Below are 17,483 nucleotides of genomic sequence, written 5' to 3'. Positions count from 1 at the left end.
TGTGCAGCCAGTGCACCATCTAGTGGGCACAGCGGGCAGTCAGGGCGGCCGGCACACAGCTGGCCTTCCTAGGTCCCTGGCCGCAGCTGGCTCTCAGGAAGGCATAAGGAGCTCTAAGTCTGTGTAAACCATAAAGCAAGCCGGGGGCCGGCCGAGTGGCACAGTGGTTAAGTTCACATGTTCCACTTCGGTGGCCAGGGGTTCACTGGTTCAGATCGCAGGTGCGGACATGGCACCACTTGGCAAGCCGTGCTGTGGCAGGCGTCCCACATACAAAGTAGAGGAAGATGAGCATGGATGTTAGCTCAGGGCCAGTCTTCCTCAAAAAAACCCACCAAAAACAGCAAGTTAAGCCTTTTGGCCTTCCCTGCAGGTCAGGGAGGAACCGCAGGGCTGGGCTGCCTGGGGCAATCTTCTCCTGTCCATCCACACCTCTCTGGCTCCTGGACAGCATCTGGAGGGAGGTCATTTAGGAGGATCGAGAGGAAGAGAGATGAGGGAAGCAATTGTCCCAGCACAAAACTGAAGACAGCTTCAAACGACCCGGCAATCCAGGTACCTTAACGCAACGTCTTAGGAAATCAAACTTAGTGCCCAAAAAGATGCGTGCTGAACAAAATACCAAGCGTTTAGCTAAAGACCTGGCTCAGTATTCCTGATCTCTCCATCTGCCCTCAGGCTCCAGGAGGGCGCACAAGGCATGTTACAGATCCTGTGTCTTATCAGCCTGGCCCTGGGAGAGCCCTGGAGGGACTAAGGGGCATCTGTCACACCGGCCAGGTGGCCGGGCTGGGCCAGAGCCTGGGGTCAGCAGCATACCATAACCAAGAATTACGGGACCCTGAAGAAACTGGCAAACTCCAGTCCCAGTGGGGACTCTTCATTTACACAGTGAAGAAAATTGGTTTAAGTTCTCTCTGCGGTGATGGTGGCAGGCACGGAGTGAGAGGCCCACTCTGCCCTCAAGGGGCGCCATCTTTTCCCTGAGACATACATGGACAGGAGCAGAGTATTAGGGAATTCTCTGGTTGGGCTTTCAAAAACAGCAAAGGAACACTTTCCTGTAAGTAAACACGTTCCTGTGACAAAGTGTGGCAAAGTGACAGGCTGATCCCTGCAGACTTTCCCCACACTGAGATGCCCAGGCCCTCCACAAAGTCTTTGTGTCTTTGCACAAAGTTAAGACCCATGGCCTTGATGTCCTTAACCCTCCCCGCAGAGGCCCAGCCAGGGTGGTGGCGTCTATCTCCAAGACAAACAGAGCTGCCCAGTATCCAGGACTGGGCATGTTTACTGATGACATCACATCCGTCCAGGGTTTCTAATCAATGTGACTCAAGGGTGAGCTCCTGGTCAAGGTGAGTCATGCCTTGACCCATGCAAACAAGCAAGAGTCTGGCTCCCAGGGTGACCCAGTCCTTGGAGAACTCAGCTGGAGTGAAACCCGGCAGGCGACACAGCTGCTGACGTAAGGAATGTCGATGAAGGGGCGTCTCAGCCCCCCCAAGCCCCACTCAGCACCTGGCAGCATCCTTCCTCAATGCCACATGTGTAAAGCTCACACATTCCCACTTTTCAAATGAGAAAGAAAAGAAGCTCAAAGTAGGGAGGTGTCTTGCCCTAAGACACACAGCAAGCAAGTGACGGGAGGGTTTGCTCACTGTCTGGTGGCAGAGGCAGCAAAATCAGGCCAGAAGCAATGATTTTAAAAGGCAGAGAAGGGGGAGGGGTACTCCATGGAGAGCCCGGCAAAACCAGGCTGCAAAGAATCTGTCAGCAACTGAGATCTCTTAAGAGTGGACCCATTTCCAGACACGCTGCTGAATGTCCCCAGATTCCTCCAAAGCAGTCTTCTCCAAATGGTGGCCTGGGAGCCCTTGGTGGCCCAGGAATAGCGTCTTTCAGCCTGGTCACCTGGCCCATCTATGGCTCATCCCCTTCTTTCCCATCACGACAGCTACAGGTCAGTGATTCAGATGGGTGGGCCACCCAAAAACTATAATAAATCAGGAGGTGTTCACTCTGCAAAGAAGTAATAATCGGAAGTAAACTCGAAATGCCTCCGCACAGAAGTTGCACAACCTGAGAGGGGTGTGGGAATTCCATGTGACTTTACCAGCCGGGCTGGTAGCCTGAAGGCGGGAATAAAACCCCAGGCCAGCAGATCTCAGCGTGAGCTGCAATCTCTGTTGACAGTGCGATCTGGAGATCAAAGGCAGCCTCGGAGGGGAGAGGAGGGGGGCAGCCTCAGAATAGACCCGAGACCTTCCCTCTGCCTCCGCCTCCACTAAGGCAGCCCCAGCCGCGCGGGCCTCCTCCTGGCCGGCAGCCCGGGGAGCAGGTGACCGCCTGGCCCACGCAGCTGCTTCTCGCTCCTGTGCCTTCCAAGGGCGAGGCTGTGGATTCCAGGGCCCGGCAGCTGGGCCTCTTGAGAAGTGCAGCAAGAGAGAGCTGGGTCCTCACTGCCCTCAGGGTCATCTGGAGTACTGCCCACCTCCACGCCTATTGATCAGGACACGGAGGCCCTGGGGACATGACTCAACCGGCTGCAAGTCACACAGGGGCAGTTATCACTGAGACAGAAACCAAATTCGCCAAACCCACAATCCAACGCCCTTCCCGCTATGTGGGGCACACTGTCGTCGCGTCCTATCCTATTTCACTGGCAGCAGGAGACCCCTGTCACCAAGTCACAATGGGGACAGGCCCCAGCATCTTTAGGCTGCTCTGGTGTAGCCAGTATCAGGCTTACAATGGTCTGGAAATGTGACAAGCCTCAAATGCGGCCCCTTTTACCCAGCTCCTTTTCCTACGTGGAGGAAGAACCCGCTGAGTCTACACTCAGGAGTCTACTCAGTAACCCAACGACCAGCTCAATCAGAATGGGAGGGAGTGAAACGCCCGAATATTTTGTCTGCTTCATATCAAAGACCCAAGTGTTTCACAACTCCGAATGACATTTCGTGCCAAAATCTCGTCTCTTTTTGTGTTTGGAAGAGAGTCGCTGCTATAGGAGAAATCTTCCAGGAATTACGAACTCAATCACAAACCCCAAGATGGAGCATCATTTTAGCTAATAATGCACGATCACTTTCTTGCTGGGGCCTCTGGGGAGATTGTCACTGTTGGTGGGGGTTTGTGAGAACAGCGACTGACTCAAAAGCAAAGTGGACGATTTATCTTTACGAGGTTTTTATTTGCCAACTTTGAAAAATGATTCAGAAATGCATTTCTTGGAAAAGTGGATGTAAAATGATACTCTCCGATTAAAGGAAAATAAAAATGCTTTCAAAAAGTGGCCTAAGGAGGGGCCGGCCTGGTGGTATGGTGGTAAAAGATCGCATACTCCACTTCGGCGCCCCGGGGTTCTGATCCCAGGCGTGGACCTATGCACTCCTCATCAAGCCATGCTGTGGCAGGCGGCCCATATATAAAACAGAAGATGGGCACGGATGTTAGCTCAGGGCTAATCTTCCTCAAAATATTAAAATTAAATTAAAAATTTTTAAAGTGGCCTAAGGATATAAAATCACAGAAAAAAGGAGATTTTCTGGGACCGTCCCAATTTTAATAACACTCCCCTTTTGGTCTCCATAATCATATTCTCCCTTGGCAGTCCATGAGTCTTTTTGTTTTATCTCCAAAATATGGTTATCCCCAAAATGAAGAAATCTAAATGGACTAAAAGTTTTAAAAGGGGCCAGCCCTGTGGCCTAGTGGTTAAGTTTGTTACACGCCACTTCAGCAGCCCAGGTTCAGTTCCCAAGCACGGATCTACGCTACTCATTGGTGGCCATGCTGTGGCAGTGACCCACATACAAAATAGAGGAATATTGATGCAGATGTTAGCTCAGAGTGAATCTTCCTCAGCAAAGAAAAAAGTTTTAAGAAGCATTCTCTCACCATTTGGATTTTTTTATTTGAAGATTCACTGTGTTGGTATACGTTGACTTCAACACAACCTCAAATTTTCTCAAATTTTAATAACAATATATGTCACTTAGGAATGCTTTTGGCCACAAAGAACAGAAGACTCTATGTTCACTGATGTTAGCATCCCATTCTCTCTCTCTCTCTCCTCTCGTCAATCTCAGTTTGGTGAAGTCCAGTCTTGTTCATTGCTTTGAGCCTGCAATATGGTGGCTACTTCTTGCACAGACATCTCATCTGCTTTCTGGAAGTTATTAGGGGGCCAAGCAAATGGCTGCCTGAACCCCACCTGTTTCATTTTTTACCCTCTCAAATCTTTGTTTACTTTGTCTCTGTGTCTGTTTGGCCACTACTGACTGCAAGGGAGACCAGAAAGTCAAGTTTTTTGCTCTCCGGCCCCCGTAGTAGAAAATCTGCCATTCTATGCCTACTTGTTTTCTTACCAAGGTTACAGCAACTGCAGATTTTAAAGATCTCTAAATACAACAAATAATGCATGGAACTCATGCTTTTCATTGGTGAGTGAATCCTACTGGAGAGTATTAAATAGTGAAGCTCTTTCCGCCACGAATTTGTGACTCCTGCTCAGGCCCAGTAGGAACCTGACATCAGAGCCAACCACGTGCTAGAAATGCTATAGTGATCAGATACTAATGGGACATTCCAACAGGCTTAAGTGGCCAAGTCTGCTTTTCTTACTCAGCAGAGTTTCCATTGATTCCTAAGCCTTCTTGCGCCTCCTGGTCAACGTCAATACGTTGGGGACATTTTTAAAGAAACACATAAATGACTACTCAAAGTTTTTGCTTAATTATTTATAATTGCATGCATTTGCCTAATGGAAATTTCCATTTTATGCTAAATTTCAAGATCCACGGGGCTCATACTTCCCCTTTTAGCAAAATGGTTGCATTCTCTCATCGTTTATTGCTCTCATAGATCCACGGAAATTCCGAGTCAGAGCAGAGGCACAGTTATAGACAGAAGGAAAGGTTACAAAAGGTCTGAGCTATTCTGGAAACAGATTCACTGGAAAGGCCAAAGCGCATTGTTGAAGGGTCCCTTGTGGGGAGGTAGCACGTGGCAGGCACATGCACACAAAAACAGATGTGTGATGAGCTAAGGGTGCACACAAAAAAGTTCATCAGAACAGGCTTTTGCTCTCTCTGAAAGAGAATTAAAGTGTTGAAAGACAAATTGTTCTAGTGCAGATGAATATTCCATTCCATTCCACCCCCTTAGCACTCTCTGCTGTTCACTTTGAAGAACTGCTGATGATCCAGGTATCTTCTTTCTGGCTTCACTGCTGGGAAAGCAGCAGCAGAGAAGGAAATAAGAATTGCTTATCTGGCTCAATAGATTTCTGTAAAAGCACTTCAGAGTGTCTTTTTCCTCTCAAAAAAGCCCCAAGTGAAGGTAAAATTGTTCCAGAACTTACTATGCTTGTCTATCAAGGAAAAATATTGGGCACACTGTGTAAGGATTTAATTCCTATGAAGAGGACATTTGCCGAGATGGTCGATGATTGGAATTTGCTATTAATACAGAAAACAAATCTGCTTAGGCAAAAGAAAGTCTGGGACTTTCTCTGCTAATGTTTTTCCCGTGGAAAAATCAAGACAAGCAAAGGAAGATAAGCCAGGCAGATCCACTTCCACAAATCTGCCATTTTCCCGTGAAGCCAAATCACGGAGGAGTTTTCAGGACAACAGACCAGTGTCTCTCCCTTTCTGCCCTTAACAAAGTAAAGAATGTTCAGGTTATCTCGGCCTTGGCAAATAGCCTTTCTTCCCTGAGGCCAACCAGCACCTGGAAAAAAAGAAAGACTTTCAGAATCAGTGCTGTCGACAGAAGTCCAAAAAAAAAAATAATAATAATCAGATAATTTTAGAACCAAAAGTAAATTGAAGGCCAGTTACTCTATTTCCGAGGTGAAAATGTTGAGACCAAGAAGTGAAAAATGCCTTGCCCATTCTCACCTGCTGATAGAGACAGACTGGAAAACGATCCTAGGCCTCCTGGCCCAGGACTTATCACTCCATAAGCAGTCTCAAATGGAAACTACAAAGGCCCTTTCAGACTCCTGGCAGACTGTACTACCCAGAATTTCTCCAGGTACAATGCTTAAAATTATGGATAATGTAACAAAAATATTTTAACACATAGCTGAGTTTGCAAGCAAAAAAAGAAATATATCAGATCCCAAAAACACAAAGGGAAGAAAACTGAGCCCTGGAACGAGTGATATGGCAGCCCTTGGGGGTGTGAATGGGAGTATTGGAGCTGGAAAGGGGCACAGAGGGTCAGGTATTTCAAATGCTATGTGTTTCAACTGTACAAGGACTTGGGACCTGTGCAAGATGGAGAGTAGATACTAAGACCCATTCACACAGGTGGGATGCTCAGAAGATTGTGTGCCAGTATGAGGGGCACTAGAAAATACTTATTGACCCAGGCTAAGGACAGAGGAGTTCCACTTAACTGGGGTCTTGTGGAGAAAATAAAAAACATCCTAAGAGAGGTGAACCCACCAAGCCTGTGACATGGGGTGGCTGCAGAGTCTGAATTTTACTCTCCCTCATGGCGAGCTCCTTGATGTGCCTAGCAGGAAGAAATGCAAAAGTTTTCTGAAGGAATACTTGACAACCCAGGCCACATGGGGTTCTTACAGACAAAAGGGATCACCACTGAAGAAGATCCCATAATGAAAACTTACTAAAACAGATAAGGAAATGGTTGATCCACCATGATAAAGAATCAGCTGACACAACCACGGCTGAATGAAACAAGAAACAACCAAACCAGGCAAAATCAAACAAGCAAAAACCACACAGAACTATCTGGTAGAGACTATAAAATAATATTGTAAATGATTAAAGAGATGGAGGAATAGAAACCATAAGGAAATAACACTCTGAAAAAGAAACTGAAAGATCTATAACAAGAGATTAGATTAGCAATTTTAATTTTTAATTTTGCTTTCCCACAAAGCAAAGTTCAGATCTAGATGGCTTCACTGGTGAATTCTCCTAAACATTTAAAGAAAAGGAAATACCAGTTCTTCATAAACTCTTCCAAAAAGCAGAAGATGAGGGAACACTTTCCAACTCCTTCTACAAGGCCAGTATTATTAGCCTGATATCAAAACCCATCAGACATCACAAGAAAACAACACACCAATGTTCCTTATGAATATAGATGTAAGAGTCATCAAGAAAATACTAGCAAACGGAATATAGTGACCAAAAAAAGGGGATTATACACCATGACTAAGTGTAATTTATCCCAGAAATGCAAGGCTGACTCAACATACAAAGTCAATCCTTGTAGTACACCAAATTGACAGAGAGGAGGACAAGAAACACATGATCATCTCAATAGACAAAGAAAAAGCATTTGGCAAAATCCAACACCCTTTTATGATGATAGTTCAACAAACTAAGAATAGAAGGGAAATTCCTCAAACTGATAACTAGGCTACAAGGTCAATATACAAAAATCAATTATATTTCTATATACTTTCAATGAACAATCTAAAAATGAAAATAAGAAAACAATTCTATTTACAATGGCATCAAAAAAATAAAATAGTTAGGAATAAATTTAACAAAAGAAATGTAAAACTTATACTCTGAAAAACTACAAATCATTGTTCAAAGAAATGAAAGGAGACCTAAATAAGTGGAAGGACATTCCGTGTTCATGGAAAAGAAGACTTAATATCATTAAGACAGTAATACCTCTCAAATTGATCTATGGATTCAATAAAATCCTTATCAAAATCCCAGATGCCTTTCCTGTATAAATTAACAGGCAAATCCTAAAATTGATATGGAAGCACAAGGCACCAAGAGTAGCCAAAACAATCTTGAAAAGGATGAACTAATTTGGAGGGCTCACAGTTCCCAAGTTCAAAACTTACTACGAAGCTACAGTAGTCAATACAGTATGGCAGTGTAGTGGTAGTATAGGCATATAGATCAACTGAATAGAATTGAAAGTCCAGAAATAAATGCTTACATTTATGGTCAATTGATTTCCGACAAGGGTGCCAAGACAATTCAATGGGGGAAAGAATCATCTTTTCAACAAATGGTGCTAGAACAACTAGATATCCACAGGCTGAAGGATGAGGTTGGACCCCTTTTTTACACCATATCCAAAAATTAACTCAAAATGAATTATAGACCTAAATGTAAGAGCTAAAGCTATAAAACTCTTAGACAAAAACAGGGGTAAATGTCCATGAACTTGAGTTAGGCAATGGTTTCTTAGATATGACACCAAAATTGCAAGCAACAAGAGAAAAAAATAGACAAATGGGACTTAAAATTGTTGTGCTTCAGAGGACACCATCAAAGAAGTGAAAGGACAACCCACAGAATGGGAGAAAATATTACATTTGTAAATCATGTATCTGATAAGGGACTTGCATCCAGAATATATAAAGAACTCTGACAACTCAATAAGAAGATAAAATAACACAATTTTAAAATGGGCCAAGGATCTGAATAGACATTTCTCCAAAGATGATATACAATCAGTTCATGAAACGTTGCACAACATCATGAGCTACTAGGGAAATGCAAATCAAAACCACAATGAGATAGCAATTCACACCCAATAGGATGGCTATAATCAAAAAGATAGACAATAACAAGTGTGAGCAAAGATACAGAAAAATTGGAACCTTCATACATTGTTGGTAGAAATGCAGAACGATGCAGTCACTTAGAAAAACAGTTTGGCAATTCTTAAAAATGTTGAGCATAGAATGACCATATGACCCAGCAAATCCACTCCTAGGCATGTACCTAAGAGAAATGAAAATATATGTCCACACAAAAACTTATACTCAAATATTCACAGCAGTATTATTCGCAATTGCCAAAAAGTGGAAACAATGCAAATGTCCATGAATAGATGAATGGATTAAAAAAGTGGTATATCCATACAATGGAATATTATTCAGCAATAAAAAGGAATAAAGTACTGATACATACTATATCATGGTTGAACCTTGAAAACACTCTACTATGTGAAAGAAACTCAATTGCAAAAGACCACATATTGTATGATTCCATTTATATGAAATGTTCAGAGCAGGCAAACCTACAGAGACAGAAAGCAGATTTAGTGGTTGTAAAGGACTAGGGAAGAGGGCTGGGGGAAAATGGGGAGCAAACCTAAGGGGTACAGGATTTCTTTTTGGGTGATGAAAATGTTTTAAAGTTGATCCTAGTGTTGGTTGCACAATTTTATTAATAAACGAAAAACCACTAAATCGTACACTTTAAATAGGTACATTGTATGGGATGTGAATTATATTTCAGTAATGCTGTTTTTAAAAAAGAAAGAAAGAAAGAAACTGAGAGTTGAAAAAGAACCAAATAGAATGTATAGAAATGAAAAATCATGTTGAAATTTAAAACTCAGTGGACAGGTTACACAGGAATTTGACATAGCCAAAGAAAGAATGAGTGATTCAGAGCAAGATTATCCAGAATGCATCACACGCAAAGAGATAAAGATATGAAAAATGTACAAGAGAGGTATGGTTTCTATACCCAGCTAAACTATCAGTTGGTAGTGCGAGCCCTTTCAGCAGCTCCAGCTCTGAACTCATCATGATAAACTTAAGCATCCACTGACACAAGACACAACAACGGCGATCAAAGTGTTGCTGGATGAAATGTCAACTCCACAACAAAACAAAATAACATTTTCAGAGTACTTGTTAATAACGCACGAGCAACAGAGAAGATGGATTAAGATTTGAGCTTTCTAAACAGAACAAAGCTGAAAAGCAAAAGTGGTTCAAATATGGTTGAAGTGACAAAATTGGTTTTCACGTGTATTTTATGAAATCTGTTGAATGTTTCGTGCTCATATAGAGTTTGTGGTCTATTAATACAGGTTGTATTTAACTCTTATTCCTAGAAAGGTTTATACGAGAGGTAATAAGCCACTATACTTTAGATCCATCATTTGTGTTTTTATAAATTTGATAAGTATTTACCTTTTTTTGAGCACTAACATTTTCAGTAAACTCATAAAAGAGTGACTGGATGTTTACTCTGCAAGGCACTCTGCTAGAAAGCTCACAGCTTTTTCTCAAAATCTATTTATGCCAATGCTTTGTTACCTTTTGATATCTGTTGAATCTAACTAAAATTTGTACATTCCCCTCAAGGACTTCAGACCCAGAATTTGTTTTGCAGTGGTGTATTTTATGGTTTTTTGAAAGCTGGAGAATGCAAACCACTGACGTAGTTGTTTCCTGTGAAATGAGGAGCATCTTGTCCACATCATGAGTCATCCTCTTAATTCTTGAGCAGTTACTCTCTGCCAGGCCCCGAGCAACCTGCAGTGAACTAGACAGGAAACATCCTTGCCTTTGAGACACTTGCATTCTAACAGTGGGGTGGGGGTGGGAAGAGACAATCAATGAAGAAATGAAAGAGAAAAAAATTGGCTAGTGTTTTAGTTTTCCACTGCTACTGTAACAAATTCGTATACACTTAGTGGCTTAAAACAACACGTATTTATCCTCTTACAGTTCTGGAAAGTCTGAAATGAGTCTCACAGGGCTGAAATCAAGGTATCAGCAGGGCTAGTTCCTTCCAGGCAGAATCCACACACTTGCCTTTTCCAGCCTCTAGTGGCATCCTGTATTCCTTGGCTTGTGGCCTCTTCTTTTGTCTTCAAAGTGCATCACTCCAGTCTCTGCTTCTGTCATCACAGAGCCTTCTCCTCTGACTTCTCCTGTGTCCCTCTTATAAGGACATTTGTGATTATATCCAGCCCATCCAGACAATCCAAGATAACACCCTCCTCTCAAAATCCTTACCTTGATCACTTTCGCCATACAAAGGAATGTTCACATGTTCCGAGACATAGGACCTGGATGTTCTTGGGGAGCCATTATTCAGGCTGCCATAGCTAGTGATAAGCCCTATTAGAATTAAAACAGATAGAGAAGCCTAAAACACTACTTGGGGTCAAGTGGTTAGGGAAGGCCTGATATCCAAATTACAGGAATGCTGTGGGAGTTGGAGGAGAACATTCTAGGAAGAGGGAATGGCTAGTGAAAAACTCTACAGCAGAAACGAGCTGGGCGTGCTGGAGAAGATAGTGCTGCCTGGATGGGAAGAAAGTTACAGAAAGGTAAACGAGTTTTCAGTTCACATTTGCTCTTTCAGAATAAGAACGCTTGAAGCCCCATGCTCTCTCCTGGTGTTTTATATGGGAATTTGCCCAAAACTCTTGTTACCGGCAAGGACCTCTTTTATCACAAAACAGTAGAATTCTCTTGAACATCCCAGAGCACCCATCTTGGCAGAGTGCCCATCAGCAGGCACCACAGTAGGTTCAAAAGAGGGCAGAAACTTCAAAAGAACAGCCTACTTGGAGTGTGGCTTTCAAAATCTTACCGCCTTTGGCATCTGCAAATGCGTCTTACAAGTTTTGTGAACATAAACAAGATTTTTGATTATTTAAACTGAAGCAGGAGCTAAAAGAGGAAACCTTGGTTGCCTGCCCCTGGGGAGGCACAGTGCTCATTTCCAGCGAGGCCTGGCCAGCTCGTCCCCGGGCCGGCATTCCGGGCAGTTGGAGAGCTGCTGCTTAGCTTTCTCAGCAAGTAGAGAACTGTCAAGCAAGGTGCCTACTTCTCAGCTTCTCCTGAATCATTTCTTTCTATTGATTCACTTTCCTTCGCTCTGAACATCATGGAAGCTTCAAAACCTCTAAGACTGTGAGTTTCCAGCTTTGTGTGAAACCAACAAACATTTCTCAAGAGTCTGATACAAATGGCCTTGTGAGTGTTCCCACCTTTTTACACCCATAGCACCTTTGACTGTACCTCTGCTGCTGCTTTCATTGCGGTCCTCATTCGACCTCCCGCACACATATTAAAGGCTTGGGTCAAGCCAGTTCACTGGGCACCCCTACAGCCCCCAGCAGAGTGCCTGGCACAGAGCAGATAGTCAATACCCACTTGCTCCTTTGTTCAACAAACACCTGCCACACATCTATGGGCCAAGCTGAACCGCAGTCCTCTTAATGTTAGTGCAGACCAAGAACTGACCATTCTCAAAGACTTCTAAAGGAGCAGGATGGTCCTAACCAGGAAATTATTCCACAAAGGATAGTTCAATATGACCGAATATCTGCTTGAAGATTTGCATACTATTATAAATCTTGTCCTTGGCTTAAATTCCCACCTTGGCAATCAAATCAGGCCATCTGAGATACTTGCTGGTTTTATGGTAGTTTGTTAATCTCTGTCTGTCCTGGCTCTGAACCACACTGCTGAGCTGTGGAGTGTGAAAGGTTAAGCCTCTGCTCTCTTTCCAGCTCCTCAGTTGACTGCCTTGCAGCAGAGGGTGAAATGACCCCATTCATCAGGAAGCACAGAAGGAAGTTCTGAGACAAAAGGTGACCCGCAAAGTTAAGGCAGCAATTTTCAAGTTTAAGTGAAAACCAATAGACATACTTGAACAGCCTAATACATAAGAGTAATTATAAGCAATTTACAGTAATTATAACGTCATGAGGGCATCTCATTTATAGCAAATGAAACACAGTTGGTAAATGTTGTCAGCCAAATGCTAGAAATTTAAGATAGGAGGAGGCTGCTTTCTCTGCCTGAAACCTAGGGCTGATGTATATTTCCCACAATATCCAAGAACATATAACCTTTTCGTTTCCAAGTGTGATGTATTTTATAGCTCGCAAAATCCGATAACACTGTCCCAGAGTCCAAGTGGTAGTTTCTGTTCTAAGTCCGGTGACATCTCATACTTGGGGAGTTCCCGTCTGGGCCACACATTGCCTTCTTTGTGTATATTTCCCAGTGAACATTATCACAAAAGAAGTTTAGATGCCTCATGTTTTAACAGCCCATAAAAGATGCACTTGCACCCAGATAGAAGTTTTTTTAAACCAGAGCAAGACTTCCCACTTTTGGGTGGATGTCTCAGATGCTAAGCGGTGGTTCCTGCTGAGAGAAGCCTGTTCTGGATCCTCAGGGTCTGGGCTGGGGCTGGGGTGGAGACAAAACAAGGAGCCACCACCAGCTCAGACTCCGAGCGCTGAAAAGGAACAGCCGGTTACCTCCACAACCCCTCAGCTCACCTTGGTTTTCTAAATCTAGTAACGATCTTGTAAACAGCACGGTTAAATTGCATTGAGTTAAAGGTCGTTCTTAACGGGAAGTTTAAAAACGTACTGCCATTTCTGTAACCAGATCTTGGCATTTATTAATTTTTGATATATCAGGAGCTTCCAAAACTGCAAGCGGCAGCCCCCTTTCTCCACCTATGAGTCTGGGCCTTGGGGTTCCTTCAGATCTTTGGGGTCAATGAGAGGGGTGCACGAGGAAGGGTCAAACAGGGAAATCAATACACCTGCGGGACGTGGCCCTCTCTTCCCGCAGTCCCCAAAAGGCAGCTCCGGGGAAGCGTCCACGCAGAGTGTGAGATTCAGGGCTTGCGGGGCCAGCACCTTGCGGGGCACTAGAGGGATCTAGGACCTCAGAGGACTGACCGCCCTCGGGGGCCCCCAGTCCACGCAGAACAGCAACGCCAGCTACGAACGCCTCGCAGGGTCCAGGTCCTCGCGGAGCCGGGAGCGCTCCAGCAGTAGCGAAAGAGCGCAGGGTGGTCAACCCGCCTTGCCCACTCGGCCCGGCTCACCTCCGCCCCGCCCACACGGGCTGCTAGACCCCGCCCACTCCGACTGCTTCAGGTGGCCCCGCCCACAGGGCCGCTAGACCCCGCCCACTCCGACCGCTTCAGGTGGCCCCGCCCCACCCGCTTGGCCCCGCTCACCTCTGCCCCGCCCACTCGGGCGGTGCTGCCCTCCCCTCCCACCACAGCTCTGCTCGCCTCCTCCTCTCCTTCCCCGGCCGCTCGGCCCCGCCCACCGCGGCCGCCTCAGGTGGGGCCGCCCCGCCCCCTCGGGCCAAGCTCGCCCGCGGCCGCCCCGCCCACGGCGGCCCCTCCCACCCTGGCCGCCTCAGGTGGGGCGGCCCGCGCCGCGTCGGGCCGCGTCTCCTCAGCCCCTCAGCTCCTCGGCTCCGGGCGGGCGGCGGCGGCGGCGCTGCAAGTTTTGACACTTGAGCGGCGGAGGCGCGCGTGGGGACTCCCGGGCCGACGGCCGACCCTCGAGGGCCCCTCCGCCGCGCTCCGGCGCTCCCGCCGCCCAGGCTCGGGCGGCCACGAGGCCCCGCCGCGTCCTCCCGCGCTCGCCCGCCGGGCGGCTGCGGCCATGTCGCGGGGGCCGGAGGAGGTGAACCGGCTCACGGAGAGCACCTACCGGGTAAGCAGGCCCTGGGCGGCCGGGGGCCCTGGGGCGCCGGGGTTCGAGGCTGGGGGCGCGGGAGGCCTCTCCGGGGGCAGGTGGGGGTCCTTCACCTTGGGGGCTTCCTTTTCGCGGGAACCCCCTCCCCCTCTCGCTCCCGGCCATGGAGACGTCCCACAAACTACACGTTTTACAGCCAGACGGGCTTGGGGGGTGCGGGCGGTGCGGTCGCGGGGCCACGTCCCCCTCCCCGCGTCCCCTTAGGGTCGCGGCCGCGCCGGCGGGGCTGCAGCGGGCGGAGGGCGGAGGGCGGGGAGCCGGGCGCGAGGGGCGGCCGGGGCCGGGCTGCGGCCGTCGGCGAGCCCGAGGAGCCGAGCCCCGGGGCGGCGGGCTCCCGGGCTGCGCTCCCTCCGAGGCCGCCGGCTCCTGGCGATCGTGTCGGGAGGCGGTCGGAGGCCGAGAGCGCCCGGGGTTGCGCGAAACCGGCCCCACCTTAAGGCGTGCGTGGACGGGCATGCTCCTAACTTGCATTTATTAGGAATTCTTCCAGAAACGGAGACTTGGGATTAGGGGCCGCTTTCGGAAGTTTCAGCACTCCTAGATGCATGCCGGTTGAAATAAGATACTTGTTTAATCATCTGCTATTAATAGAATGCGGCACCACTGTTGTTTTAATTCGGCTTAGGCTCCTGGAACCCCGGGGACTTGCAAGTTCTCCGGATTCATTTGGAGTCCTGTTGAAGGTCCAGAGTTTGGTCATTTTTGCAGATTTTTTTCTGTTTTTGACCCTAAAAGTTAGTTTGTCGATTTGCAAGGTCTGAGTGAGCTCCTGGAGTCAGAGTTTATTGACTCTTGTTGGATAAGAGGAAAAAAGAGCATGGAAATATATTCATAATCTGTCGTTTGACGTTCAGAAGAGAATTGATTCCCTTCCTATTGTAGCATGTGAATTATACTTTCTAGAGATAGTAAACAGGGTTGATGCAGCATTTTGGGGGCTGAGTGAGTAACTGTGACCAAAATCTGTTCCTAATTCGCGTCTTTCCATAATAAAGGGCAATTTTTAGAAATCCCAGAAATTTGAATGTTAACGTTTAACACTTGTATTGAGGTTGTTAATATTTAAATGGTTCTGAAGATGGTGGGGCAGGAAGGAAGTGTGGGGTGTTGACAAAGTGTGTAAATAAAACGCTCTTAGACTTGAGGAGTCGTAGCAACTCTGATGACTGTCAGATAAGAAAAAAAGGTGCAATTGAGGAATGTAGATCATTGCAAATTTGAGGCGGCATCTTAAGTATCCGCTGGGGCACAGAACTCTGGAACACAGGAGTTCCTCTCCCCCCGTATTCTCCAAGAATACAGACGCTTAAATTTTTCCAGTCTGAGATGAGGTATCAACTCGAGGCAAGCGATCAGATGCTCAGGAGTAACTCTTCTCTTGGCTCCTTCTCCCACTTCCTTGATTTTCCCTTTCGGTGATGACTCAGTAGGAGGGCTGTACTCGAGCGAATGACAGTGCCACAAATGCCAACCACTTTGGCGTGTCGTATTCCCCCAAAAAACTGGGCCAGGAGGAGTGTGGATTTGATAGTTTGGGTCATATGTATTTATAGATGTAAGGCGGTGTAACTCATTTTCAGTTTTTGGAAAGTTATTATAACACTGAAGATCAAAGACCAGTATCTTAGTGCTTTCCATTCCCAGGTGTCTTAAAACATTGAAAGCTCACAGAAGTTTGTTGATTGACTTTAATCACCGTTTCCTCGTTGATGTTTTGGGATCATGTTTTTTATGTTGAGATGGTGGAATAAGAATTTACAGCTCCAGACAACAAGTTTGTATATAATCTGTGAAGTGAATGCTGCTAGCTCATGCTTTGGCTATGATGGAAATACAATGAATTTTACATTCCCAGGTCGATTGAAAGGCTGAAATCCTTTCACTGCCTCCTCATTAGGTTCTTCCTCCCCACCTTACCCGTCCCCCCGTGATCAAAGCTGAAAACAATTTAAGCTTAATATGGAAAAAAATCTGCTGACAGTGTTGATGACTCTGCTTCTTTAAAAAAGAGATATCCTTTATGTTACTGAGCCATCCAGTATGTTTTACTAATAGAAACCTAACCTAACCAGATGCGTTTACAAAAGCCACCTGCAAATGAGATTTTATGACTTGCTAGTCTGGGCTTTAGATTTTTTTTTTTTCCAATACTCAAATTTCTCCAACTTTGAAATAAAGGAATAAATTCTTCAGAGAAAATGGGGGATTATAAAGTAGCGTGATCCTCTGTATGCTGTATCAAATATCCTTCAGTATATATTTACACGTTTGCTGAGTTTTCTAAAATGTGTACTTAGACAAATGATTACTGGGGATTCATGCTAAATCCCAGGAGGATGTGTGTTTTTCGGCTTCACAAACAAATGGCATGATAATGAGTCCCAAAATGTCAAGTAATGTTAACTGTTGCTAGTTAGAATTAAGCCAAAGATCCCTCCCACTCCCCACACTTCAGTCGATAGTATGCCCATAATTTGCCCTCAGTGTCTTGCTTGTGATTTTCCATGGTTTTCCGATGAGTACAGGCTTTAGGGGTATGAGGAAGAAGTAAAGTTCAAAAGAACCTTTAATTAAGAGTAACCACAACCTTCCTAGAAGTTAGAACTGTTAAAGTCTTAGGAAGTTGAGGGATGAGTGTGACGTCATCCAGGGATGTCATACGTACATTCGTCTTGCTAAGGGGGCAGTGAAGGGGGGAAATGACACCTAAAAAGGAGAGGGAGGGAAAGGGACACACGTTTTTGTTTGAATGTCACCTTCGCAGTGAGGCCTGCTCAAACAGCTCCTTAAAATTGCAGTTGCCGTCCATCTCCCAGCTCCACCGAACTTTACCTTTTCCCCCGTAGAACTTACTACCTAGGATATACTATATAATATATTTATTTATTATGTTTATCTCTCTCTCCGCTCCAGCTAGAATGTGAGCTCCCAGAGGAAAAGAGCTTTGTTTTGTTGTATTCTGAGCACTTAGAACAGTTCCTAGCATGGAGTGGGTGTATTTGTTGAATAAATAAACACTCATTTATTTAGTAAGCACCTATGCCATGCCAGTCTCCCCGCTCCCTCCCTTGACACTTTTCAGAGAGCCCTCTTTTTGTTCTAAGTATACATCAGCCCTCAAGGTGGATATGGATTTTGTTCACCATTGAGAAACCGAGGCCCAAAGTCTGAGTGACCAGTGCTCACAT

At 45.7% G+C, this 17,483-nt stretch overlaps 1 protein-coding gene across 2 annotated transcripts in view; it reads left to right on the top strand.

The window, feature by feature from the left end:
* Positions 1-13,932: 13,932 nt before the first annotated feature.
* BAIAP2L1 (BAR/IMD domain containing adaptor protein 2 like 1) overlaps positions 13,933-17,483 on the top strand; it is a 102,641-nt gene continuing 99,090 nt past the window's right edge. The window contains exon 1 of one of the 2 annotated variants that reach the window (XM_046668685.1): positions 13,933-14,253. In XM_046668685.1, the coding sequence (XP_046524641.1) occupies positions 14,203-14,253 (51 nt within the window). In that variant the 5' untranslated portion in view covers positions 13,933-14,202. The remainder of the gene's footprint in view (positions 14,254-17,483) is intronic. The other variant, XM_046668686.1, reaches the window with a different exon arrangement.

The sequence above is a fragment of the Equus quagga genome, chromosome 7 (assembly GCF_021613505.1).
Source record: "Equus quagga isolate Etosha38 chromosome 7, UCLA_HA_Equagga_1.0, whole genome shotgun sequence".
NCBI classification, from domain to species: Eukaryota; Metazoa; Chordata; class Mammalia; order Perissodactyla; family Equidae; genus Equus; species Equus quagga.
The sequence above is the reverse complement of the archived record's forward strand: the minus strand, read 5'-3'. Positions and strand labels throughout refer to the sequence as shown.